The following is a 27,282-nucleotide window of genomic DNA, read 5'->3' as shown; positions in this document are numbered from 1 at the left end:
AAAAGAAATCAAAGGTGGGTAGGGAATGCAGATGTGCACAGAGAGTACACCTTTTATCATTTCCTGTATGAGCATAAGCAGAGCCTCAGGCTTGGGCCTCCCAGCTGTTCTTGTTTCAAGGTGACCGAGCTTTTATTGTCGCAAAATCTTTCTAGATGAATTATTCATCTTTCCAGACATCATACTTTTACTCGAAATAGTTTTTACCACGATTTGCTTCATTCCTTGGTTGTTGGCTTCATTTATATATTTATTTAATGTCAAGTATATAATAAAAACTTTCTGCTGAATGTTCTGGTGCAAGAAAGTTAAAACATTTTGCAGATAAACAATAAAAGAATTGAGATGGAGAACTGAATTTTATTCACCGTACTCTGTTTTGCCCATGTAAGCACATCTTTCAGCTTGTGTGCAGGTATAGCAGACATATACATCCCAGCACAGAGTCGAAAAGCTCAGTAGTATATTTTGCAAACTGAGCAGCCAGTATCCTCTGTGCAAACATTACTGATTCTTCTTCTGTGCTGCCAGTGATTCTGTTGTAAGGGTTGTAAATTATTCAAGCTTAAACCGATTACATCTGTGGTTCATGCTCTGCAGGTACGCAGGTGCAGCCTGGAGTGTTGTTACTTGTAAGCTAAAGCTGGATGGAGGCTCTACCCCTGACTCGCTTTAGATCATTTTTTCTTACGGTGCCAAATTAGAAGAAGGCTGTGCACTGCCAAGCAAACTAAAGCTCACTCTTGCCTGCTGTAGTGAAAAACACTCAATTTAAAATCAAAAAGAAAGTGCAGACACTATTCAGACCATGAAACCAAGTCATATCATGCGGTCCCTATTTTTGCCCAAACGTCTCAAATTATTTGCCTGACGTGTTAGAGGCATGTGTCCAAGATCTCTTTGGCTTTGATGCTAAATCCCCCAAGCATATCTCTTGTCCTGGACTTGGCACACCACAGCCTGGAATGGTTCTTAGGAGCTTGTAACAGCGTGTTGTGGTGGAGCCACAGAAAGCGAACTGAGCAGGGATCATGTTATATCAATTCCGGCATGCTGACCGCAGTGATCTGCTTTGGGATCCAAGAAGCTGCTGACCAAGTGACAAGAGTGCATTATAAGCCATTCTGTCACATTTTCTGAGTTTCTCTGCTCTCTGTTAACCAGCATAAACTGTATGTAAAGGTCAGAGCCAGATGTAAGTTAAAGAGATGCATTCATAAGTGATACTGGTGCACCTCCTCATCACACACATATATATACACACACATACATATATATATATATATATATATATATATATATATATATATATATATATATATATATATATATTAGGGGTGCAACGATACACAAAATTCACGGTTCGGTTCGATACTTTGGTGTCACGGTTCGAGGTACAACACAAATGCTACGGCAAGGAGGAGTCAGGACGCCAGGTCAGGGGGGAGATATCATCACCCCCACCCGAGATTGGGTACATAGCCCCACGTGCGATAGGAGAAGGATCATTGAGTGCGAGAGGAACTGACATGAAAAATAGGATAATGGCCAAGCTTGAAACCTGGATCCCACGTAGCCGGTTACCAAGATTACGTGAAGTACCCTCAGAAGGTCTGCTAGATGATGTTAATGCAGCACTACGGACAATACCTACAACCACGATTACCGACACTAACAAGCTGATCTACAATACGGCAGCAGTGATCAGTGAGATGCTTGGCTACAAGTTGAACTGCCACAAGGGGCAGTACCCTCCATGGAGAAGGAGGCTAGAGGGCAAGATCAAAGTAGCACGGAGGGAGGTTAGCCAACTAACGGAGTTGCAGAAAGGTGCGACAAAGAAGGTGCATAAGAAATACAGCAAGCTGTCCATACCTGAGGCCTTGGAAACTGCCAAGCAAAGACTCACAGCCTTGGCCAGCCGCTTGAGGAGGTACACCAGGCAGGAGAATAAACCAGCTGTTCTCCACAGAACCAGCAAAGGTGTACTCTCAGTGGCAAGGGAACAATAATAAGAGAACAGCACCACCAAGGCTGGAGATGGAGCAATACTGGAAGAGCATATGGGAGAAGGACGCAACCCATAACGGCAATGCTCAGTGGCTAGAGGATCTGAGGGCAGACCACAGCGACCTCCCTGAACAGGGTCCAGTAACCATCACATTGGCAGATATCCAAGAAAGGGTCCCGGGATCAACATCGGAGATCTCTGTCCAGAAGAGCGCAGTCCTGGGAACAGCTAAGATACTGCGCAGGACCCTCAAGCACCCAGGTCTCTGGTAGAGGACCCGAGCTTGAAGGATAAACCGCCCGCAGGGGCGTGCTGGGTGTTTTTATATATATATATATATATATATATAAATAAAAGAAGTGACGGCTCTTCAACTTTTTCCTTTCAGTTAATATTTTATCTTCTCAGACTTTTTTGAGTTGTCTTATTTTGTACAGCTGAACTCTTCAACAGTTAAACAACAGTTGATCTTTTTTTTTTTATATATAGAGCACTCGTATATGTAGACCGGATCCCTTTCAAGAATCTAATTCAGGCTTCAATTTAATAAGCATTGGTGATGAATAAGCTAGTGATGGTAAATTTGATTCTTTTTACTGAATCGAGTTTTAATGAGTCACTCACCAAAGTGAATTGTGTTTTTTTGAGTCATTTGATTCACTGAGTCAGTTGACCAGAGAGTGCAAAAAATTTACATTTTCACTTAAACTTAATTTGTTTCTCTTTTCATGTAAATCCTGCTGCTAAGATGAATGATTCTCAAAGAAAACAACTATTTTATAGAACAAAAAAGAGCAAAAACATTTCTAAAATTAAGCAATTTCCTATCAAAATTGCTTAATAAACATTTATTTTGTTTATTTTTATTTTATTAGTATTTTCCTTAAATGTGTCAAATATATATTTTCTCATCTAAATGTCCACTGAGCTGTGAGCCAGGGGGCGGTAATGCGCCTTAACATTGGTTGCCAACCAAGAAGAAGAAGCTGTGAGCTAGGAGGGAGGGGTTAGTGAGTCCTGAGTGATTCGCTTACGATTCAGCACAGGAGGGAGGGGGTGAGTAGATCAAATGTACTGTTAGCATGTTAGCAGAGCGATGCTACTGTGAACCTGATGTGAGCTTCTACTCAGGGTTTTTTCTTCCAGTTCAGAGCAGAAATTTTTTTCTTAAGATACCAGATGTTGTGTTTTTCTCCACAATTTTAATTATAAGCTAGAAATATTGCTGCTAACAGCAACAGGGATGAGTCAGTGAGTCAGTTGAGGTTGTGAATCATGATTCAGGAGTCAGTAAAGTGATTCTCGAGTATTGAATCGCGATTGATGCGCGAATCATGAACGAATCGTTCATGATTCACGCATCACTAGTCACAGCAGATGGCTGCCCCTTGCTGAGCCTGGTTCTGGTGGAGGTTGCTTCCTGTTAAAAGGGAGTTTTTTCTTCCTTCTGTCACTAAGTGCTTGCTCATTGCTAATTGCTGGGGTTTTCTCTCTATTATTGTAGGGTCTTTACCTTACAATATACTGAGGGGACTGTAGTTGTGATTTGTTGCTAAATAAATTGAACTGAAGTTAACTGAAGTGAATTGAATCTATCCTGTAACTTCAGTTAATTTTAACACAAAAAAAACTCATCTCCAATCTTCTCCTCACCAAAAAATATCCTCCCTCTGTGTTTTTAATTTCAGAGTGTAGATCAAAATTAAGCCCTCTGATATCATCTTTGTCACAATCCGTCTGCAATTATGAGAACATTTTGATTAAAACCCATCCGTTTGAGTTTAACATAAAAATCTGAGAGGTGTGTCTTTTGAAGAAAAAAAAAATCCCTGCTTTGTCCCTTGTCATTTTAGTCAAATGTTTGGATTGCCAAACTAGCGAGATCCCTCTATTCTGGCATGAAAAGAGCCTCGGGATACCTCCAGAACATCTTAAGGAGGTGGATGGGTAAAGGGAGGTCTGGGCATGTCTGCAAACTGGATAAGGAGCAAAAACTGGATTGACAAATGCATTGGGATGGATGGATGGATGGACCCTAAAAGTATATAGTGTCATACTGGGTTGTTTTTTTTTTTTAAGATTAAATGTTTGTCTTGTTGCTAATTTATCCTTTTACCACACCATGTGACATTTTTCAGAAAACAGAAAAAAATTAAACTCAGCATGACTTCATTTAGTGCAGCTGTGTTTCACGGCATTGCTCTCAGCCTGTTTTTCTTGTCTTTGTGATCTCCAGGCTGTTCCAAAAGAAGAAGAAGTGAAGAAGTGTGTGGATCTTTAAGGCCATCTGTTTGTGTTGAGGATCCCAAAGGCGTCTCTCCATCATGGAGCAAAACCGACCGAAAGTAGAAGACTCTTTCACTCTCTCCCTTCCAGTGTACCACCGATTACTGAGCAAAAACGAAGAGAGCGTTTGTCCTGAATTTGGTGCTTCGAAAAACAAGTATGAGGGAGGCTAACACTGAAAGTTTTGACTTTATAGTCCCTTTTCTAGGTTCTACACCCCAGTCGTGACTTGAATACTCCCTTTCTTGTGTTTGTAGTTTGGTTTATTTTATCCACTTGGTTTGCTTTCATCCATTTTGCAGTGGATCCTTCGCCATTTTTCCATAGATATCATTTGTACAGTGGTGTTTCTATTGATTCCTCTACTGGTGCTTGTGTCTCTGTATGAAAGACCATTGATTTCCTTTTTCTGTGTCCTGTTTTTGATGAACTCTTTTTTACCTTCTATATTGTAGCAAGAAAAGATTTTGTATCTCGTAGGTTTAGCAATAACACACTTTTGTTTTGTTTGTTTTGTTTTTACATTTTAAAATGAAATTCATCACCGTACATATACAGAGTTTAGGTGCAAATGTAAATCACCGTAAAGCAAATTGCATCTTATTCACTGTAAGGCAGCTCCTGAGTCCAAATCGGTCTTCGGTGCCATTTAAAGAGATTTACAGATGGCGCATAGAGTTAATGTGCAATAACTGCGATTCATAAAAAGAACTTATAAGCTACTCCCAACTGAAATTAATCTAGAAAATATATGTTACAAGGAGGTTCACTTTAATCCTCAGAAATCTTAAATGTTCCCGACAGATTACCAGAATGTCATCACTTTTGATTTTAACAGAATTAAATGAATATTATTTTTCCAGATCTGTCTATTTTATAGTTTACGAGATCAGAGATTTAACACAAAGTTTTAATGTTCATTTAAAATATTATGTATTCTTTCTATGATGTGCAGATTGTTTAAAATCTATTCATTGCATTATGGCTAAATACTAGCACATAGTTCACGTGGATGTGTTACCTGCATTTTGTGTTATGAGTGGAGTGTTTTGGTTTGGTTTTTTTTCCCCAGTGGATCTGTGAGAGAAATCATTTTCTTTGTCACCCAAGTAGCTGAACTCCAGAGTCAAAGTGGTAATCTGCCAAATCTGTGTTTACGTTGTCTCCATCTTTGGTGAGCTTCTTGTTGTGGTTTTCTGCTCCGTCGTTCCCAGAGATGACTTATTTATAAGTCTTTTTAACTCTTTTTTTTTTTTTTTGTTTACTGTTGATTTTCTTTACATTTTCAGTAGCTGGCTTTTACTCTTTTATTTATCCCAGGCATTAAACATCACTTCCTCAATGCGAGACTCTGTAAACACCTGTATGCTGAAAGCAGCTGGCGTAAAAGCTGATGATGTTACAGAGATTTTATTTAAAACTGCAGTGAGTGATGATTTCATCGGCTTTAACCCCTAAGCCCAAATGAACAGCAGCCTACATTAATGTGTCCCACACTGCCACATTTGACTATTTCCCAAAAAAACTGTTTCCTCTAAGGTCTACTTAATGTCAAAATATTGTGATTAGGTGACCTTAAATGTCCAGGTTTTATATGATTTACAACCATTTCTGACTCTCACAGTACATCTTAATAAGACAGATCCCTTTTTGTACCTTTAATTTATCGGTACTCTTTCTTAATTGACTTGCATTTTTGAAGCGAATGGTCCTGTATTTAACGTAAAGATAAAAAAAAAAAATAGATAACAAACTCTTGATATGCAATTGTTATACATACTATATTTGTATAAATAAATCTATGTGCTTGTGTACAGTGATGAACTTGTGCAGTTTTCCTTTGTATCGCATGCATGCATGCATTTTATGGTATTCTAGCACATTGGCCCAATTCCAGTCTGGGTCCTAAAAACTTCACAATTATGGCTGTTGAAGGGTCTCTTTACTTCTGTCAGGGGTGGCCAACTCCAGGCCTCAAGGGCCGATGTCCTGCAGGTTTTAGATGTGTCCTTGATCCAACACAGCTGATTTAAATGGCTCTATTACCTCCTCAACATGTTTTGAAGTTCTCCAGAGGCCTGGTAATGAACTAATCATTTGATTCAGGTGTGCTGACCCAGGGCGATATCTAAAACCTGCAGGACAGCGGTCCTTGAGGCCTGGAGTTGGACACGCTTGACTTAAGGGGAAGAGTAGAATTTTAGCTGCAGCTTTGGGGCGACTGATTTCTTTAACAGACACGTGTACTTTTGATTTATACCACTACCAATTGATCTATTAAGATCATAAATATCACTTACATAACAATATACCTATTCAGTTTAATGTAGCAGACCCTCCACAGTGAAAGTGTGTCAGGGTTGGGTTGGGACTGGACCTCATTATTCAAGTGTCTGTGAGCACCAGAGAGAGGGTTTTTTGTTTTTGTTTTTTTTATAAAGTATTTTATAGATGTGTATCAGATATATATTTAGATTCTTTGATTAGGTTTTATGGAAGCCGTTTTTAACCTCTTCAATCATGCATTTAGGCCCTATGTGGAAATAATTTTAGCTTTGCTGCTACCCTTGTGCTATATTTGCAGTTTAAGGTGAAGCTGGTAAACTGACCCAAATGCAAACCACCACAGGGGCAGACAGGCAGGATCTAAAGTGAAAAGCAATTTCAGTGCTGCATAAGAGGTATCTTCAGTAAAGTTCAGTAAAGGATTCCATAAAACTATGAAAGAGAGACAAAAAGAAGGAGCAGGATCATGAACTCACAAACACACAGAGACAAATTGCTTTAGACACACACACACAGAGGACAACCTGGGCTCAGGTGTAAACAGTTAGAGCAGGCAGATGATTAAATGTGGGAATCAAGACAAAGACGGGAAGTAAAACACACAAGATACACAAAACAAGAAATACTGTCAAAATAATACAGATCCTCTTCCCTGTGCCAAAGAGCTCAAACTCTTAACAACACCAGACACCATGACGCACCTGCTTGTGTGTTGAAAGGGGGAATTATGATGTGATGCAAAAACGTGCTTCGTTCTTTAACGTAATCATACACCAACAGCCTTGTTTTTCCCCTTTCTCTGTAGATTAGGAAGAGTAATGCAAGAATGAATTTGCAAACTGATGCAAATTGTCACTGGGTAGCTCAAATACCTCCAATAGAGGTGAAAATGCACTCATGTAACTTCACAGTATTTTAGTTTGTCAAAATTGAATTGCAAAAGCATAATAGCTGAGATATTCCCATAGATGCCAGCAACAATTATTAATCAAAAGTCCAGCTTATATCACCATTGGCTGGAAGTTTATGATTCAACTTCACTTATGTATGTAGACAGAGATTTTAAAAGAGAACAGGGATAGGAGAAAAATAAAACTGTAGGATTTTCTGGTACGTCCTGAAAAAATGTTGCTGTATTGCTTGATTTCACTTATCAGTTGTACTCCTCATTATAGCTGTTAGGAGCGAGTACTTGTGAGTTGTGAAATGGCTCATAAACACTTCAGCAAGGTGAAATTTCACTTCCATTCTGTCTGAACACACCACCTGAAAGAGCTGTTTCTGCTTTACACCTTGTTGGTTTGTCAGACCAGCAAAGGCACCGCCAACCTCTTCGATTCCAAGCTAGCAACTGCTTTGCAGTCTGCAGTGGATCTATATTGTAGAGGTTTACACATTTATTAAAGAGGTAAAAGAAAATCACCTGTTCAGTCTTGGGTGGAAGCACAAATCCCTTTGGGATTGTGTAGGTCTGGTTAAAAATGTGCCAAATTAAAAAAATTACCATTACAATAGTATGAGGGAGCAAAGATGCTGTTAGAAAGATGTGATTCAGTTTAAAACAATGCTTTTTAAATAAAAGTTATTTTTCAATGCTTGAAAAATCACTGCCCAAATATGTGCCCACAGCTGTTTTAACATGTCAAAGCTTCCTTTTATAAGGACTTTGGTGTTATAAATGAAAATCCAATGCGCAAGAGCTGAATAATTAACCCAGACTCCAGTTCCCCTACTGGCAACTTGAGAGTCAATCCCCATAGACTGCCATGTTATAGTGCCAAGTTTACAGCATAATAAAGCATGTTTGCAGTCTGGTGCAAAACAGTTTTGGCCTATACTGTCCAGCTATTTTCATAAGAAAGGAGGTGAATTGTTTTATAAAGCATCCACTAGGATAGTTGAGTCCAAATTTGATATTTGAGTCATTAAACTCTCATCACTGTGTGTGTGTGTTCCTGTCTAGCTATCTTTGTGAGGACTGAAATCTGCATTCTACAGTCACTTGTGAGGACACACTCACCGGTCCTTACAAGTTTGAAGGCCTTTTTGAGGCTCAAAATGTGGTTTTAGTGTCAGGGTTACAATTAGGTTATGGTTAGGGTCAGGGTTAGGCATTTATTTTTAATGGTTAGGGTTAGGGTAAGGGACTAGGGAAACCATTATGTCAATGAAGGTCCTCACTAAGATAGCTGAACGGGGTTGTGTGTGTGTGTGTGTGTGTGTGTGTGTGTGTGTGTGTGTGTGTGTGGCGGGAATGTCTTCTTCTAATCTTATGGCTTGTTGTGCAATGCTACCATCTCAGACATTTGTGCTTCAGTTTTAGTGAGTACAGTTCTAGTGTGTTAGTAGGAATGTAGGTTGAGACAACAACAAAAAAACAACGCCACAGTCAGTCAATGTTTCCAGAACCAACAGGTGACGTCACAGTGGCCATTTCCACCTTTTATACTGCCCGGTTTGCTGGATTGAGGGTGCCCAGGAGCAACTGCATTTAAGGTTACAGACACCAAAACAGCCTGTTTGAAGCAGAATAAAAAAACAGGAATAGAAAATTTGGAGACACATTAGATAGACATAGGCCTTTGAATACTGCAGTCTTTTCAGTAACTGGTTGCTGAGTGTAACCTTTGATTTGGAGACAAAAGTTACATCAGGTGCCTACTCGATTACAGCAGCACGGGTCTGATTGCCTTTCAGTGATCGAAGTGCAGCTGCTAAAAGGTGATTACACCTTGTGTCCTGAGTTGTGCCTCTGAAGTCTCATCCAGGTCTTTAGCCTTGGAATAGTAAGTCATCAGCCTTTTGCTGGATCAATACAAAGAGCAGACTCTGAAACTAATAAAGAGACCCTTGTAAGTAGAAGGTGCTAAACTCAAACGGTGACAGCAAAAGTACAAAGCAATGTGTTGTTCATTGTGTTTCATGCAATAAACACTCTGTTAGTGCCACTCTCCATCACCCATCCAGTGTTGCAGTACATGACTGAAGCCTGAAGTGATTAAACTGATGAAGGTGACATATTCCTCACCCACGTCTGCAGATGGTAAAGAGAGCTTGAATGCAACACCTTCTCAAAAGGCTCACATCTGTGGCTGTGAGACACAACAAAGATGATACAACGATCGAAAAATTCCCAGCGGTTTCTTTAGTTTTACCTTTAACTCGTGATCTCTTTTGTAAACTTCTATCAAGGCTAGACTAGGTTTACTGCACAGCTGTCGGGCATTTAGATGTATCTCTTTTAGATTTAATATAGACAGATTTTTTGTTTTACATCACCGAAGGCTCTGTGGTATTTTAACAAATAAAACCTTTCACCAAGCTTGCACACAGAGGCACATTTTGCAGTATAAACGAATTGTTTCCAAATGAAAGTGTGTCCCTATTTAAATGGAGATGAATCACCTTGATATTCTTAAACTTCCTCCAAACAAAATAATTCCCCCCAGAGAGAAAAAGAGAAAACTAAATAAAAGAAAGCAGAACTGAAGAAACTTTATTAAAGAGGAAAGAAATCAAACAATAGATATTATAAACAGTACGGAAGTGTTACGAAAGATAGGAATACCTTACCTCTCTCCTAAACACTTTTGCTACAAAGATATTTGTTATTTCATTGTTTCTTTATTTCTTTATTTATCTGTTTTAACATGCCCGTTGTTAGTCACACCTTGCTGCTGCCAGGTTAGACCCCCGTTTGCCTTTAGAACTGTGTTAATTCTTTGTGGCACACATTCAACAAGATCCTGGAAATTATTCTTGGAAATTTTGGTCCATATTGACACGATAGCACCAAGCAGTCGCTGCACATCCATGATTATAATTCCTGTTCCACCACATGCAAAAGGTGTGCTATTGAACTGAGATCTGCTGACTACAGAGGCCATTTACCTCATATTGAACATCACTAAGACAAAGGATAGTAGTAGATTCCCAAAGATTCAGGCCTCCTCTCCAGCCTCAGAAGGTTTGTGGGGTGGACATTGAGGTGATACCAAAATAGATAACAAAGTAGACGAGTTCCAGAATACAGACAGACTATTCAAAAATGGGCAGTTGCCTCTATTTGTTAAGGAAACCAAGATCTCTTGACATCTGAGTAACTTGCTGCAGATGTACTACCAGTCTGTGGTGGCAAGTGTGCTTTTCTGTGCTGCAGTGTGCTGGGGAGGCAGCATCAGAAACAAGGATGCAAGGAGACTGGACAAACTGGTGAAGAAAGATGGCTCTGTAATTGGAGCCAGACTGGACGTGTTGAGGGTGGCGGGGGAAAGATGCACACTAAAGACATCAGAAGCCATCCTGGATAACTCTGACCACCACTTTTTAAAATCTTCATGGAACAAAAAAACATCAGTACTGGAAGACTGCTCTCTATCTGTTGTAAGATGGAGAGATGCAGAAAATAATTTGGACCCAGAGAAATCAGGATTTTTAATTCTCATCCAAATAGCAGATGAACTATGTGAAACATGAATTTCCCTTTTGGATCAAAAAAGCTATTATTGGTCATAAAGGAACAGACATGCTCAGCAACAAGACTCAGGTAGGCTGTGGGGTTGAAATAATTCTCCCTTGTTAATGAGGAACCTGATGAATGCCAAGAAAGTTATTCCACCAGAAGCTTGAGGCAAAAGCCAGATTCTGACCCTGCCAGCTGAATGTTGCAGCAGAAATCTAGAGTTATCAGACCAGGGAACATTTTCAGTCAGTATGAAGTGCAGCCTCAGCTTCCTGTTCTGGGCAGACAGGAGTGTCACCCGGTGTGGTTTTCTCCTGCTGTGCCCATCTGCCTCAAAGTGCAACATGTCTTGCATTCAGAAATGCTCTTCTGCATACCATGGTGTAATAAGTGGCTATTTGGGTCACTGTTGATTTCCTATCAGTTGCAAGCAGTCCAGCCATTCTCCAGTGAGGTAGGAACCCAGAAACATAGGGATGCATCTACAGGAAAATCCTACTAACTCAACAGTTTCTGAAACATTCAGCAGAGGCCGTGCGGCCAACCATGTCATGTTCAAAGTCACTTAAATCATGTTTCGACTCTATTCTGATGCTCAAACTTCAGCAGGTCATCTTGACCATGCTTATATGCCTGTACATTTACATTACAGAGCAATTAAACAGGTGTACCTAATAAAGTGGCCAGTTAGCTTAACATCCAGGTGTGTTTTCTCCATATTCCATCCTACTCACTTCTATCTTTATCTGTTTAACAGGATGGATGGATTAGTAGTAGCAGTAGTATGATTGAAACGTCAGGTTTAAACGTTTCTTATATTGCAGCGTTGCTCACAGTTCAGAAGTGTGCTCAAATTCATCTCCTCTCCCTTTTCTGCCTTTGCAGTTCCTCACTTAGAGAGCAGCATCACAGATTTTGCCAGAGGGCAGATTGAATTCTCCAAAGACCTCCACAGTTAAAGTTTCAATATGAGATCAGAATTTCCCTCAAAGATGAGAGAATATATGAATTACCCAACAGAAACACTATCAAGAGGATCATTTAGAGACTACATAAATACAACCTGCGGCATATAAAATCTGCTCTTAAATAATGATCAATAAACTCATGAATATGGCCTCTCACATGTTGGAGAAATACAAGAAACACCTCTCTCTTGTGGTCTTGCACAGTACTACAAGAATGACTGTGCTGGCCTCTGAGTGATGTTATTACACTTATAATAAAAACAAGTCCCTGTATAACTTACACGTTTTAAATAAAGCTCAATCCCAGCAACCTTCGTGTAAACTGCTGGCACGTTGTGGTGTGGACGCCGTGTGGGGTTGGTGAGGGTGAGATTCATGAATCACAGGTAGCCACGGAAAATTACATAAGCGACATTTGCAGTGTAGGCTGCAGCTGACAGCAGAGGTTAGTGAAATACAAGCCACTGCTAGAATGTTTCATTGCATTGTAGCTGAGACAGACACACTGTTTAACTGCTGGGATTTGCTTTTGGAGGGTGCTACACTGCAACTATCTCTTCAGTGGCAGGTGAAGAGACTTCTTGGACTGTACATCTGGATAAATACTGGTGGTACTTGGACAGTTATCATATTTCTTGTATTTCTTTTAATGCTACTTTGTTTCTTTAAAGATCATTAACACCATTGCTGCATAAAAAGTGGCTATCATAACGTTTGCTGGTATTCTAAAATGATCTAATAGACATCAGCATGAAACCATGAAACCACCAAATTGAATTACTTACATTCAAAGTATTGTTTTTAGTATGAGGAGTCCGCTATAATATTTAAGGTTAAATATGCAAATTGGATGTTATATATCTAAATATATGCTAATAAAGTCAAGTTAAAAATTCTTGTTTCATTTTGCTGACATGATAGAGGAAATACAGTCACGGAAGGGCCTTTAAATTCTCTTTAATTGCTGAATAAATTACAAAATGAAATTTTTGTGAGGAATGAAATGTTCTGTAAATGCTACTCTGGACAATGCATTAACAAACCCTTTGGCACAGGGAGGACATTTTTGAGCGTGGAGACTGCAAGAGATAATCAAGTGGAGACTTCTCGTTCAGAGTATTAGAAAAAAACAGAGAACAAAACCACACAAAACAAAAAATGAATTTTGATCATAAATATCGATTATTTATTGACAAACACAATTTATTTTCCCAAAATGTTTGCATGATGCAATTACTGAAATGTATGCATATTAACTATTTAATCTAATCACAGCTCTAAATTAGTTTTTATAATCAAAATGCTGGAAAATCTTTAAAAAAAAAGAAGAAAAGAAAACATTGTCAACAATGGCTTGCCCTTTAAAATATGGCTACTGTCAGAAATATGTTATTATCTCTCCTAAACATATTTGACTTTCATGAATTTTCTGAGCTTTTCTTTTGTAACCTCTTGCTCACATGCAGCCTAACATTAGACCCTTATGATGATATGCAATCAGGCGATTTAAATTCTGGGTAAGAAGCCAATGCAATGTGCTATGTTAAGTGTGATAATTATTTATTTATTTATTTTTTGCTGAGACGAAATTAACATACAGATGCTTACATGAGCAGCACGTAGGTGCTCAGTGATTCCTCTTGAAATCTTGGATTCAGTAACACATGAACGTTTAGCTAAATCCTCAAACAGCATCTTCTGTTCGAGTTATCAACATGTGTCATTTCTTCTTCTCCTGCAGACCTTGGACCCAGATTGGGATGATACCTAAATTAAAAGTGTAATCAGTCATGTGGTTATGAATACTCTGCTATCTCTTGTTTTATGTTATTTCATTATGCTTGAGCCCTGTGCTCTTTTGTCTCCCTATACTTTTATACTGTTTTGTGGGTAGGGTGGTATTTTATCAATTGTCTATGTTATTGTTGTCTATGATTTTTTAATACCTGCTTTAGTGGCCTCAGGACTTTTTACATTACAGAGTATCTTGGGGTTAGTATCTTGCCAAAGGCATATAGACTGAAAGCCAGAGATCCACCTACCTTCCGAAAACCAGATGACCCGCTCTACCTCCTGAGCCACAGACATCCCAAGCCACCCATTATTTGGTTCTCCTGGCCTCGTTGGGCAGTGACCTCAAGCGTGTACTATGGTGATTTGCATCAGAGCGTGGAGAATCAGCACCTTTAAGACCATGGTCCTCGGCCGGAAAAAGGGTGAAGTGCTCACCTCTTTTCGGTGAGCAGAGAGAGGACCACAAAATTTACAGATGGATTCACACAATGTCTGCAGTGATGGAGAAGGTCCCGGGGCTGACCCGAGAGATGCCAGAAAGATTATGTCTCTCTCTGGCATCTCTCGGGTCCCAGGCTGGGAGGTCTGGGTGTCTCTACTGAAACTGCTGCTCCCTGCAACTCGAACCTGGATAAGCAGCAGTAAATGAATGTGTTGTTTAGCAAGATTAATGTAACATAACAACAACAAAAAAGAATAAAATAAAAAATTTCTACAAACATCATTATAACTGATGCATTTATATGAAAGCAGCATGGTAATACTTTAGACGATCCATGTGGAGCTGTATCAGATTTGTGTGGTTTACATTAGATTCTGCTTTTTTGTGATAATATGTTTTCGAAATTCGTACCTTTCTGACAAATGCACTGACACGGTATTACAGCTTTCCAACTCATCCGTTGAAAACAAGCTTTCTTAGTGCATGATCAAAGACATGACATGACATATGTGACCCCCTCCCCCTCCGCCGCCTCCTCCTCTTCAGTCACACAATACATGCAATTAGAGGCCATTTGTTCTTAACTCTTGTGTTGATGGTGTAATCAAGGGTGTTAATGATGACTCACATTTGGTAGGAAGGAACAAACAGGTACACACACACACACACACACACAGAGTGCAGCTTTACACTTCACGAGTACAGAGACACAAAAATGAGTTTAGAGATGTTTTGAATTTTTTCCTTTATTTACACAGTTGTCGGTTTTTATTGAATCATTTCTGTGATCCAGGAAAGACACCACGAATTTGGCTTTTACACTGCTGTACTGACTCATCAGCAAACAGGCGACATGAATGATTATGGCAGGGTAAAAATGATAAACGATATCAGATGACCTCTATCAGTGATCCTGACACCTTGTTAGCTGAAGAAAACTCCAAGACGTCTGGGACACACCACATGTGAGGCACATAATAAATAACTTGGCCTTTTATTTTGACAGTTTTTTGGACTCCTAATCATGATTCTGCAAATGAATATAAATCTGCCATCGTAAGGAAAAATTGACCTGTTCTAGAAACAATATTTTTTTTAAATCTTCAAAAAGCCAAAGAGATCAAAAGATAAAAACTGAAATGGCAGCAGCCGCTTTCAGCATCGGTGAACTGTTCATAATTAATTAACTTTTGCTGAAAAGCTCTATTAAAGTGAGTGAGATTCATGCTAATTAGGATTTTCAACTTTTTTTTGCAGACATTTTATTTTTCGGTCTCCAAACTTTCAGCGTAGCATCTGATTAACTAGAAAAAAACTGGTTTCTAAATGCAAAAAAAGTAGAAAAAAGACCAAAGAACAAAACAGGGGATGTAACAGTGTAGCACAACACTCCTTCAATTCAGTTCACTTTTTATTCATGTATATATAGTGCCAATAAAAGCAACATTAGTCATTTCATGACACTTTACAATAAAAAAATAAAAAAGTGGGGATAAAAAAAAACTCCCTTTTAACAGGACAAAACCTGCTAAAACTCACACTCACCTGAACTGAACTGCTTAAATACCATTTCTTGTTTTGAATAATGCAACATTACATCAGCTGTTATAATTAAATATGTCTCAGTGGGGATAATAGAAAGTATAGAATAAATGGGCATTTACATTACATATTTACAATCTCATGTACAGTACAAAAGCTGGCCACCGCGCGTCCCTCAGGTTCTGCTGGGTTTTCCTCCCACTTGCCCAAAACTAGTTCTTATCACTTTTGGTTGCAAATGCAGCTGGTGTTGGGTAAAAGCACGGCGCCCGCCTGAGGCAATATATATTCACATCAAAGCAAGGTTTGCTTCACAGGACGTGGTAGACGGGCCTGGATCCGGGGCTCTCCGGTGTGCAGGGCTGTGAGTCAGAGCTGCCGGGGGAGAAGCTGGATGTGTTTCTAAGGCCAGCCGGCCCACAGCTACTGGTTTCCACCGAGGACAGGCGGTCCACGATACTGGACAGGCACTCCAGACTGGACGCTCCGGCTGCTTTATCATCCACGCTATCTGATGAAGAGGATCCCAAATTCAAATTAGCCAAATTTGGATCATACAGCTCGGCATGTTATATAAGCTGACTTTAGAGATGGAAACGTAATAAAATAAAGTCTAAATATAACATAATCTGCTGTTCAGGTATTTGTTTTTTAAAGCCTTGCAGGCAAGAATTCACATTATATTCATATCAAACTGCTGCTTAAGTTAAAAGGTCTTACTGTTCTTTGCATATGAATAGCCGTTGCTGTAGTTTGCATTCAGCTGTTGCCACACTGGACTGTTGCTGTCAGCCTGAAAGGAAATGTGAAATTGAATTTACCCTTGAATTCCTTCAAATACTTGCAAACAGACAGATATGATAAGCTGCTTGTTTAAACCGCTGTGTTATACTGGATAGGAAGAAAACACCCAGTGCAGTGCCCGCCATGATATTTCGGACAGGCTAATAAATCCTGAATTCCAAAGTTATTGGCTTCTTTATTTCACATGCACCTTAAAGCCAAAGTGGTTTTTTGTGCTCTCCCCTCCCCGGCCCGACTCCGAGTGTAGCGAATCGATTGTATCAGTGGAAGCAACACCAGTTTGTGCAAGATGACACTTTCTCCTAGTAAATCTGCAGAAAATCCTGGCAGTGGTGCAGAACATGCAGTCAGGATGGAATGCAGAAAAGCGCCCAGTTTTGCCTGCCAGACTTCAGTAAGGTGGATTTAGGTTGGTTTAATGGGGCTATAAAGTGTCCGGTGGTGGGAAAGCCATTAGTCCAATCCAGCCTTATAAGTTGTTTTTGTATTATTTGATGCAAAGTCACCTTCAAACAGAGATTCAATATAACCTGTAATAATAAGCATCACAAGCAGAGGACGGAGATTCTTGTAAGACAACATAATAGATGTTTGCATTAAGGAATTATGGGAGGTGTATGTCATGCATGGAAAACCATGATAATTATGGTCTTGAGGCAAAGCAAGCTCATTTGATTAACAGGTTGCTAAAGTGGAAATCAGGGTTCTGCATTGAAATAAAAAACTTGATGAGGTAAAGAGAACTGATAGAAGTGCTCTTGTTCAACACTGATGATGACTTTAGCAGTAAACAACAATAAAGACCTTTTCCGGGATTTGCTGTGCAGTGGTTCTAATTTCTTTGCTGCCAAAGACCCTGATAAAACCAGGCATTTGCATAAAGATGAGGATCAGCGGTCTTACCATGCCATCAGAGCAGCTGGACAGCGGGCTTCCAGGCTCAGAGCTGCTCTCTCCAGGTAGGCCATAAAAGTTTTCCACCTGTTCTCGTAGCAGCTCCTGCAGGCTCTCGATGTACTGGATGGCGTTGCGCAGGATCTCCACCTTGGGCAGGCGCTGGCTGGGGTTGGCCGAAGTGCAACGCCTCAAAGCCTCAAAAGCGTGGTTCACCTTCTTCAGCCGCCGGCGCTCGCGCATGGTGGCAGCCCGTCTGCGATCCACAAAGCTCGACTTGCGCTTGCAGGCCTTACAGGCCCACTGGAGGCAATGTCCTGGCTGGTGGGGGGCTCCTGGAACCCTGACGTGCTCGTCCTCCTCGGAGCCAGCAAGCTCCATGCCTGGGCCGAAATCCAGGCTGTCTGGAGAGGAAGCACATGCTCTGTCATAGTAGACCTGTGATGGCGAGAAGACATCCATGGCTTGTTGGATGGAGAAGGAGATGGCCGCAAAGGAAGTAAGGAAGAAGGGTAGTAGAGTTTGGGTGAAAGAGAAGAGACCTCTGAGTGATATGAGGGGTCTGTTGCCCCAGGCCCCCCTTATATGCCCCGAGGCCAAAGCCCAGGGCCCACATTGGCCAGATCTAATTACCATGGCCCATTGGCCCAGCCAGAAGGCAGGCAGGAGTCGGCTCTTCTCCCTCCCTGCCACATCCCAACTCGTTGCTTCTCACCCCCCAGTACCCTGTGGAGTTTCCCACATCTGCACTTACTGGTGTTTTCCCACTCATCAACACTCTTCTCTTACAAGTCCACAATTAATACAAGGCTTAGAGATGTTTAAGGGGAGTGCAGCTTTGACCGAAGCTGGCATGTTTTAAAGCGCTAATAAGTATTGTAATGTATTATTTATGCTGCATGTATCTGTAACCAGCCTTTAGGCATCATGTCATAGCGCACAGTGAAAGTGACACGTGGCTGTGAAGACATGAACATCGCAGTGTTTTTAGTTTAGTCAAATTCTGCTGTAAAAGAGGGTGACCACTTGTTGGAGTATGCAGGGCAATTTTTACGGTGAAGACAACAGCGTTGCAGATGCAGCCCAGCTGCAAAGGAAGGTGTAGCATTTCAAGCCCTGTGAATTCACATTAGTGCGGTAAGCCGCCCCCCCCTTAAACACTCAAACTCATTACTTAAGGTGCTGTGAATGAGCCGATCCCTGTTTGCCAAAGCTCATTAAAACAGTAATTATTGCACTGACACCACTGCACAACTCCCTGCAACATTGAGGGACCAAATTTTAACCGTTAAAAGTTATTGACACGACTCAAGCACACAACAGATGGCCGTGATGGTGCAGAGGCTTTCATTCAAGGGGATGACTCAGGGATTACGGAGTGAGGATGTTTACAGTGAAGATAATTCAATATTTGTCCCTGTAGTGGCTCTCCAACATCTTTTTTTTCCGGACTGATAAACATTCAAGTCCCACATCCCGCAGTTTTTAATCCATCTTTAACAATAACAGAGGATCTGAGCTGAATTTTTGAAGGCCAACACTGCAGAATCAGCAAATCACATTCATTCTTATGTCCCTTCCTTGGGGTCCTCACCCCAATGTTTGAGGCTAATTTAACAGAATTAAAGTACACAGTGAAAACGATCCAAAGCCTTTTCTCAAATTGCTTTTTCCCCATATTTTAACATCCCTGTAGTTAGAAGATAAAGTGTCTCCATTTAAGATTTGCAGAAACATCTAAAGATTCTGAAATGATGCTTTTCACAGTTTGACCCAGTCCAGCTGGTTTAGGTAATGATGTTGGTGACAGCTTACAAGGATACAATGCGGATATTTCTCACAATGTGTCAAAGCGTTTGGCACGACCCCCACTCCCTCCAGCCCCATCACCACTTCTCTGGGAACTGCGCACACCTAAGAAAACACCAGTACCTGCTGCTGCCTCTGAATTGCCGTCGGAGTTTGGATTAGGCACAGCTGAAGAAGACATCGGCTCGCCTGAGCTTGTAGCTAGCTGCGAAGATCAAAGGCTGTTTAGACTGAGAACAACTCGGACAATGAGAAAACCTGGCATCAGCTTAATTGAGCCGGGGGGTTAGATTAGTGCAGCACATGGCGTAATGATGCGGGGAGACGATATTGCGCGCAGGCTGGAGATGTGATCTGCGCACTCGTCTCGTCTCTGGGGAGCTCTCCGAGGTTGCTTTTTTGTTGTTCTCAAGGGTCAAAGACAGAGTTAAGTGAGGGGCAGGAGGTGATCTTTTTATGTTTCATCTGCCTCACGTCTGAAAACCTTATTTCTTCTAAAGTGCCTCACGCTTTGACTTTATGCTGCTTGCTTGGTGCTGCACCATCCCCCAGATAGAGAGGCAGTGCATCGCTTACATTCCTCCTCCCATTTAGCAAAATAAACGGTTTTATGGAAATCTATAAATAAATGTATTTTTACTTAATAAATCCAAACTATCCAGAGTTATAGGATTTACGGTATATACTTGTCAGAACAGTAAAAGTACTGAGTGGCCACTTTGAATACCATCAAAAGTTGTCGGGATTAGAAAGTGGTTTAGCCGGTTTTGTGTGTTTGTGTGTGTGTGTGTGTGTGTGTGTGTGGGGGGGGGGGGGGGGGGGTATTCCTTTTTATGACAGTCCCACTGAGGATGATTCATTAGTTTGTCTATGCATGGGCATGTCTGCTTTTCGTTTGTATTGTTAATAATACAAATGTCAAAACTTTTTAAAAGGACAAAACAGAAATAACAGCAAAATATTCTCTATATGTAAAAATATGTAAAATGTAAGTTGAGTAATTAAGTACGTGATTATGACGCAGGTAACAGTGTGAAAATTAAGTCAATCTTAAAATGCAAGTTTGTGTAAATTACAAGAATCCCATTGAGATTTATTGAACCTCTCGATGTGTTCACTTGACCCAGTGGTTCTCAGACTTTACCATGCCCCACTCCAGAGGCCAAACACAGCCCATGTCCCCTTTTCTGTCTTATTGACATTTAAGTTGAATTTTATTTAAAATAAAAAGATCAAATATATATTTATTCGAGTTAGGTTAACTTCATGGCACAGAAGGAGCAAGAGGAAGTCATGGAGAGGTGGGCAGGAAGTCAGAATATCTGATCAAAATATAAAAACAACAGCAGTTTGTGCTGTTTCATGTTTGTGAACATAAATATTCCCTTAAATAAAAAAGGTTCCTCTGCACGAATTTCCAACATTATTTTAAGTCCCTGAACACATTTGAAAATGGGAGGTGTGGTGGACTCCAAAGACCTAAGCTTAAAACATTGAGATCACAGTTGTTCACATATTTGTATGATTTTTAAATATGTTTTTAAGTAGGAATGTGTTACTTGGTGTGTTTAGAAAAAGTAATGGTTTGGGTTAGTGCAACTATTAAATATAAATATAATAAATAAATAAATAAATAAATAAATAAATAAATAAATAAATAAAGTTTAACTTTATCAGTAAAAAAAAATGCATGCTGACATGAAAATGGTATTGCTGGGTGGGAAGACCCCTTCCAATGCCCAACAGTGGGCACTTCCCTGTTAAAATATCATACTGATTAGATGTTTAAAATGTTATAATCTGAAAGAAAAACTCTATTGCTCCTAACTGGGTCCTTACTTCAGTTTGCTCTACATGGAAAGCTGTGGATGAAAGGAAAAAAGCAAACAAAAGCGATCAAATAAAATCAAAATCAAAAGAAAGAACAATGGATTTTATTTTTCAAAGCACAGTGTTTTTGGTTAAAGGCAATTTCCCACCCACATAAAATCCAAGTCCATTTTACATTCCCCACAAGAACGAATGAAAAAAAAAATGAGTGGCAACACCATTTGTGTTGGCAGCGAGCAGAAAGAGGTGCACCGCCAGCCCCGTCAGTACTGAATCCTTTGCTAGCAGGATATTCAAGGAAAGTCTGAGTAAATCAGAGCATTTCAGCCTCCAGGCTTATCCCCCCTCCTATAACAGCTCGCCTTTCATCAGCTTTAACTTTCAAAACGCTGCCTTCACAGCCAAATGACAATTATATGGTGTCATCAGTAACACCGAAATCCCCGTAAAGTCATACAAGAGAAAGTCTGGACTTGGAGAGAGCAGGGCTATTTCTGTGAGCATGCACACAGTCAGATGGTGCAAACACAAAAATAAGACAATGAGGTTCAAAATGCAGTCAATACAACTCTACTAACAGCACAGAAAGGAAATGTTTTTTAAATGTGATTACCGGCCTCCATTGTAACAGATATTACATCCACTGCTACACATATGAGCTGCAAAGTAAGTATCACTGCTATCAGAATGAGTGAGTAGGAGCCCATTAAAATCACATTACTGTTAGCGCTATCGGATTTCTGTCTGGTTTCTACAGAAAAAAAAGGATATTTAGTATAAGATGTATGCATGCTGAATAATACCATATCATACAGAACCTTGCATTAGTGTATGTTTACCAGCTTTAATTTAGTTTGGTTCTGGAAGTGTTAACTTCATTTTGGGAATAAAAGTACACAGTACTGTGAAAGTAATATTGCACAAACTTTTACTTTGAACTTTGAAGTATTTTTTATTAATCCACACTCAAGTAGCTAAAGAAAAACCATGAGTGTTATGCTTTATCCAGAACGTGCACCTATGCATGCTCAAGTAAAAAAGATTTCCGGTATCTTTATATTAAATGTGGTAGAGGTGTTGTGTAGATAGGGAAACACACACTGCCCCAAAGCTAGAAAGACTAACGCACAAACCAACAGATCTTGTAAGAGCGCTGCAGGTTTTCTTTTGTTGGAAATTGTCGAGCCACTATATTAAAAACAAACTCAATTCAATTACCTGTTCTAGACTAGTTAATAAATAAAAGGACATGTGTACATGATGTGCCTTAATGAGAGGAAACACTGGCATAAAATATAGAATGAAAAAAGCCTCACAGCTGTGGGAAGAAAGGTCCCTCTAATTAGCTTTGTAGAGCGTATTGGCATCCTGAACCAGTCACTCAACACACTTCAGACTACTTAAAATACATAGAACACCAAACAGACGAAGGCCTCCAAACCTCTGAACTTTCTTCCTGGTTGTTTTTAATGAATTATTGAAGATACTGAAAAGGAGTCAATATACATAGCAAAAAGTGTGTTCAAGTTAGAGGAGGAACACCTCAAATTTGATTCCAAGCACACTACTTGAGTAAAATTGTTTGTCTTTGCACCACTGCTAAATCAAAGCTTTGAGATATGCATTGTTCTCCCTTGGCTTAATATTTCATTGAGGTCTTTAACTCCTTATGAACTTGGCATGTGTGCACGAGAGACACTTTGTGTGTTCATATCTGTGTGTGCGGCTGCAGGCCTGAGAGATGAGGCAGAGTCTCAAAGGTCAACCATGGCTCTGTGTCATCTGCTAAGATCTGAAGGAGCGCAGTGCACCCCCCCCAACATCATCAACAAACACCCCTTTATCATGTCAATACAAGACTCTGTGGATTTCCATGTCGTTAGCATCATGTCACACGTTTAAATAGCTCATGTGTGAACGCTTTGCCACCAGATGACGAAGCTAGCGATGATGAATTAATGGCTCAGATAACTTCATTATCCTGCTGGGCTTTGCACTTATGCCTGCAACCCAAGTTTCCACGTCCCCAACATATGATAGGAGAGGAGAGCAGAGGCACGCTGTGTTTGGAGGAGACTCGAGTTACTGTTGTGGGCTCAGGCCTGCTGGATGCCAGTTGGAACAGAGAGAGCAGCAAAATGTTTCAGGGCAGTTTAAATGGTTTATATGGACCTCTAGTAGAATGTTGAATGTTAACGGAACTGGCAGATCTTGAGCAAATAGCTTTTTTTTTAATTGTTGTGGTTTTTTTAATGCAACCAGCAGGGGCATTTTTAAATGAGGTGGCAAAAGAGCCCGAGAACAAGACAGGGGAGGCCCACTGAAATTCATCCATTCACTTCCGCTGGAGCCTATCCCAGCTGTCTTAGGGCAAGAGACAGGGTACACCTTGGACAGATCACAGCAGGAGGAAATAAAAACAGGAAACTGAGGCTACAATTTGCCAGCAATCGCTAAAAATGGATAAGAGAAGAGTGGAAAAAGTTGCCTGGTCTGATGAGTCTTGATTTCTCCTGAGCTGTATCCAAGGTTCAGAGTGATGGTGGTGGTGTAATGGTCTGGGGGTTATTTTCTTGGCATGCTTTGGGCTGCTTAGTACCAACTGCATCTATGTCATGAAGGATTAAGGCAGTTCTGAAGGTAAAGGAGGGTTTAATAGAGTATCAGTCCTGAGTAACTAATAAGGATCAGATGTTCCATCCAAAATACAATGGATTGCAAACACCAATCTGGCATGCCCTTGCAAATAAATATACCAAGGTTTGCACAACTGCAATAGTAGAACTCAGTCATTTATTTTGTTGGTCAGCTGTGTACATTAAATAAAGAGAATTTCAGCTTCCTTAAAGCCAAGGTTAGCCTTTGGACACAAAATAAATACATCTAAACTTCATGTCAATATAAAATATGTACAAATCTTTTGCGCTTCCTGTACAAATGAAGTACTTACAAACAGAAGTCAGAATGGTTTAGTATAGCAAAAATAGTTCACAGATGATCAGAATAGATCATATTGAAAATGTCAGATAGTTTGCTAATGTTTCAGTTTTCTGAGACGTCCTCACTGACTGCTGTCGTTGGTGATGCTGTCCACGATGGAGGACAGCCGCAGGAGGCTGGAGGACGCGGAAGACTCACTGGCTCCTAAAATGAAAGGACTTATGATACCACATGATGTTTTCTCTTTTTCTCTTTTTTTAATGAATTTACACCTGACTTCAAGCAAAGGTAGTGTGCAAGGTGTGTACCTTCTGTGCGGTTCATTGCTGAAGTGGAATGGTCAGCAGAGGTTGGCCAAGCCTCAGAGGATTTCTTCCAGTGGTACTCACCGGCCACCTGTAAAAAACACACATTATCCATATTCTTTTCCACATAGCCTCATTTATCCTGTTTTCTTTCCCTCACCACGAACCAGTCACGGCAGATGAGCCAGGTTCCTTCCTCATGAAAGGGAGTTTTTCCTTCCCACAGTCACCAAGTGCATTTCCATAGGAGTTTGTTTGATTCTCTGTATTATTGTAGGGTCTTTACCTTACAATGTAAAGCACCTTTAGGTGACTGTTGTGATTTGGGGCTACATAAATAAGAGCGAATTGATTAAATATTATTGCCTGTAATATGAAGAAAAAACTTTTAAATTATTGCAGAAACAGGCTGCTATTACTGAGAAGCATTCAACATTCAATAAGAAAGTAATTAAAAGTATTCAAAGACCACAACGTGAGAAATTTGTAATTATATTATTAGTGAAAACCACACTGCTAGATTAAAAAAATCAGTGTGGCACAGAGTAATAAGCATTCACGTTATAATGTCATTAATGAGCACCACAAACACATTAAAAGTCCAAACTGGGATATTCTTGATCGGGTGGGGAATAATCTGAAATAATCTGAAATCCACAGATGCATACTATTCACACATTCATGTGAATAGTATGAGGAGTTTCCTCTTCAGGTTGGTATACTCGCTCACATTGTTTTCTTTTGCGTCACATGGAGATCCGGTTTTCTCCTGCTCGTCCAGCGTCTGCAGCAGCTCCTGCAGCCTCTCTATGTAGCTGATGGCGCTGCGTAAAATCTCCACTTTGGGTAGCCTCTGGTTGGGATTGGCTACGGTCTTCCTCTTCAGTGCGTCGAAGGCTTCGTTGATCTTCTTAAGCCTCCTCCTCTCCCTGAGGGTCGCAGCCTTACGTCTATCCGTGGGAGCCGTCTTTCTCTTGCAGATCTTACAGGCCCACATGAGGCACTGACCCTCGCAGTGCGCCCGGAGACCCGGAGGCGCGGGGACGTGCTCCTCTCCACTGCTCTCCCCACCGGACGGGACATTATCGTGACCCGCTTGGGACAGTGGGCTGTCATTGCCATTGTACAGAGGGGAAACCCCTGCCATATCCAAGTGCTGTAGTGGTCCATGATCTGCTTCCTCCAGATAGCGCAAATCATTAAAAAGATAACTGTTGGTCTCGAAAAGGTCCATCATATTGCTGCGCTCCTCACTCTGTATTCACACTGGTCTCTGGCATTTAAATAGAGCAGCAAGGACACAAGTCAACAGATTATATATAGAATGTGAAACTCTATCCAACACTTTGGCTGCCACACTGCAACAACCATCTTTTTTTTTTTTTTCAATCGGTCTTCACAACATACTGACTTTGTACAGACAGAAATGTCCCCTCAGGTTTCATAACAGGTGCATGTGCGTTATGATATTTCACAATGAAAAAGTAAATGTTACAGGATAGAGAGATTACTGTTTCTCGCTTTTATCCGTACATCACAGGGGGCTCTAATTTGTAGCAAAACACTTCATTAATAGTTATTAATAACTCATTAGTGTGTTTTTAAGTAACTGGACAAAAGCTCTGTGTTGCCAGGTTGGGTTGTAAAAAGTGTCTTTAACTGCTATGTCTGCAGCATAGTTTTAATTGTACGAATGAATGATTGAAAATGATCCTTTCCAAATAGGATTACATGGCAATCAAGGTTAGGAATCATTGCTGTAAAAATCTGATTCTTAAACCTAAAGAAAGAGAGTGTGGAGAGTTTCCATAATCTTCATTTTCCACCCTTCTTAACCACTGAGAGGGTCACAAAGTGCTGGAGGCGTCAGGCGTCAACCATGGGGCATCTTCAAACGAAATTCATTCAATTCTCAGTCTCTTTAACTGATAAGCCTTCGTAATGGTCAATACCAGCTGACATGAAGAATTATTCTCACTCTTAAACTGCCAATGAAGTCGCTAGTTAAATTTTGTTCTATGAATTTGACGACATCACAAAAAAGAAAGGGCTTTAAGTTGATTAAGAAGCCTTCACTGAGCAAGAGGCATTGAACACTGCCAACCATACAGCCCATCAAAGAGACACAGACATCCACACACACTCGAATCCACACGTAAAGACAATTGAGTTACAACTTAAAATGGCATGGCAACAGTTTTGGTCTGTGAGAGGAACCTGTGTAGACAAAAGTAGAATATGCAAACTTCTGGAAAAAAAAAGGCCTCAGGCAAGTTTGAACCTACAACTGTTCTTACTGTGGCGGCAGTTAATAAACAAATTTAAGGCTATTTCAGATGCCCTGGAGCTCTTTTTTTTTTTGGAAACACCACATGAAGGAAGGAAGCTAATAAACTTCTAAACCCAAAAAAGAGAAAATCAGGTTGCATGATGGGTTGTGTATAATTTGACCAAATTGAATATTTTGCCATCTGGAAACCCAGTTGTGGTTCTTATTTATGACATGTTATTCTGTTTACTTTAAGGATCCATGACAAAAGCCAGATTTGATCAGCAAATCAGAAAACAACAATAGATATCATAATAGATTATTTCAAATAAACCATATTGCTGCTGTTTTAACTCTAGTTTGTTGTGCTCATTTTAGACAGTATGGACAACTGTAAGTTGTATGCGGTCTCAACATAAATAGATGGGAATGCGCACAGTCAAAAGAGCTTTGAGAAATGTCTCAACTCGATGATATAAATAGAAACGTGGCTCAGTCATTTCAGATTCATAAAAGAGATAAAAGCCTGTGAAGAGGTGATATATTGCCTGTTGGCATTTTTCCTCCAAACTCAAAGGGCTGTGATTGGAAACTTCACAGGCAGGAATGTGAGGGATTCCTATTTTTGAGTGACTGCATG

At 40.3% G+C, this 27,282-nt stretch overlaps 3 protein-coding genes across 4 annotated transcripts in view; 1 reads left to right on the top strand and 2 right to left on the bottom strand.

The window, feature by feature from the left end:
* lin7a (lin-7 homolog A (C. elegans)) overlaps positions 1 to 6,117 on the top strand; it is a 49,850-nt gene extending 43,733 nt beyond the window's left edge. For both annotated transcript variants that reach the window (XM_082511162.1, XM_082511163.1), the window contains exon 6: positions 4,248 to 6,117. In XM_082511162.1, the coding sequence (XP_082367288.1) occupies positions 4,248 to 4,272 (25 nt within the window). In that variant the 3' untranslated portion in view covers positions 4,273 to 6,117. The remainder of the gene's footprint in view (positions 1 to 4,247) is intronic.
* A 9,305-nt stretch (positions 6,118 to 15,422) lies between these two features.
* Positions 15,423 to 18,105, bottom strand: myf5 (myogenic factor 5; the record flags this gene model as incomplete). Its single annotated transcript, XM_082511592.1, is given in 4 exon segments — positions 15,423 to 16,302; positions 16,512 to 16,584; positions 17,499 to 17,982; positions 17,984 to 18,105. Coding segments are annotated over 4 exon segments (879 nt in total). The 3' UTR covers positions 15,423 to 16,102.
* A 5,873-nt stretch (positions 18,106 to 23,978) lies between these two features.
* On the bottom strand, positions 23,979 to 25,638 carry myf6 (myogenic factor 6). The gene is made up of 3 exons (XM_082511577.1): positions 25,104 to 25,638; positions 24,377 to 24,464; positions 23,979 to 24,272 (listed from the first exon to the last, which is right to left on the bottom strand). Exons 1-3 carry the CDS (start codon positions 25,608 to 25,610, stop codon positions 24,190 to 24,192), a joined length of 678 nt encoding a protein of 225 aa, XP_082367703.1. The 5' UTR covers positions 25,611 to 25,638; the 3' UTR covers positions 23,979 to 24,189.
* Positions 25,639 to 27,282: the final 1,644 nt, after the last annotated feature.

This window comes from Aulonocara stuartgranti, assembly GCF_965226115.1.
Source record: "Aulonocara stuartgranti genome assembly, chromosome: 17".
NCBI classification, from domain to species: domain Eukaryota; kingdom Metazoa; phylum Chordata; class Actinopteri; order Cichliformes; family Cichlidae; genus Aulonocara; species Aulonocara stuartgranti.
The sequence above is the reverse complement of the archived record's forward strand: the minus strand, read 5'-3'. Positions and strand labels throughout refer to the sequence as shown.

Bases quoted from the DNA above. Each gene is read 5' to 3' on its own strand.
- myf6 (XM_082511577.1), bottom strand. From the start codon at position 25,610: ATGATGGACCTTTTCGAGACCAACAGTTATCTTTTTAATGATTTGCGC. The intron at 24,465-25,103 runs GTGAGCGAGTAT...TGTTTTTTACAG, and splicing joins GTGACGCAAAAGAAAACAAT to GTGGCCGGTGAGTACCACTG. The intron at 24,273-24,376 runs GTACACACCTTG...CTTTCATTTTAG, and splicing joins AGCAATGAACCGCACAGAAG to GAGCCAGTGAGTCTTCCGCG.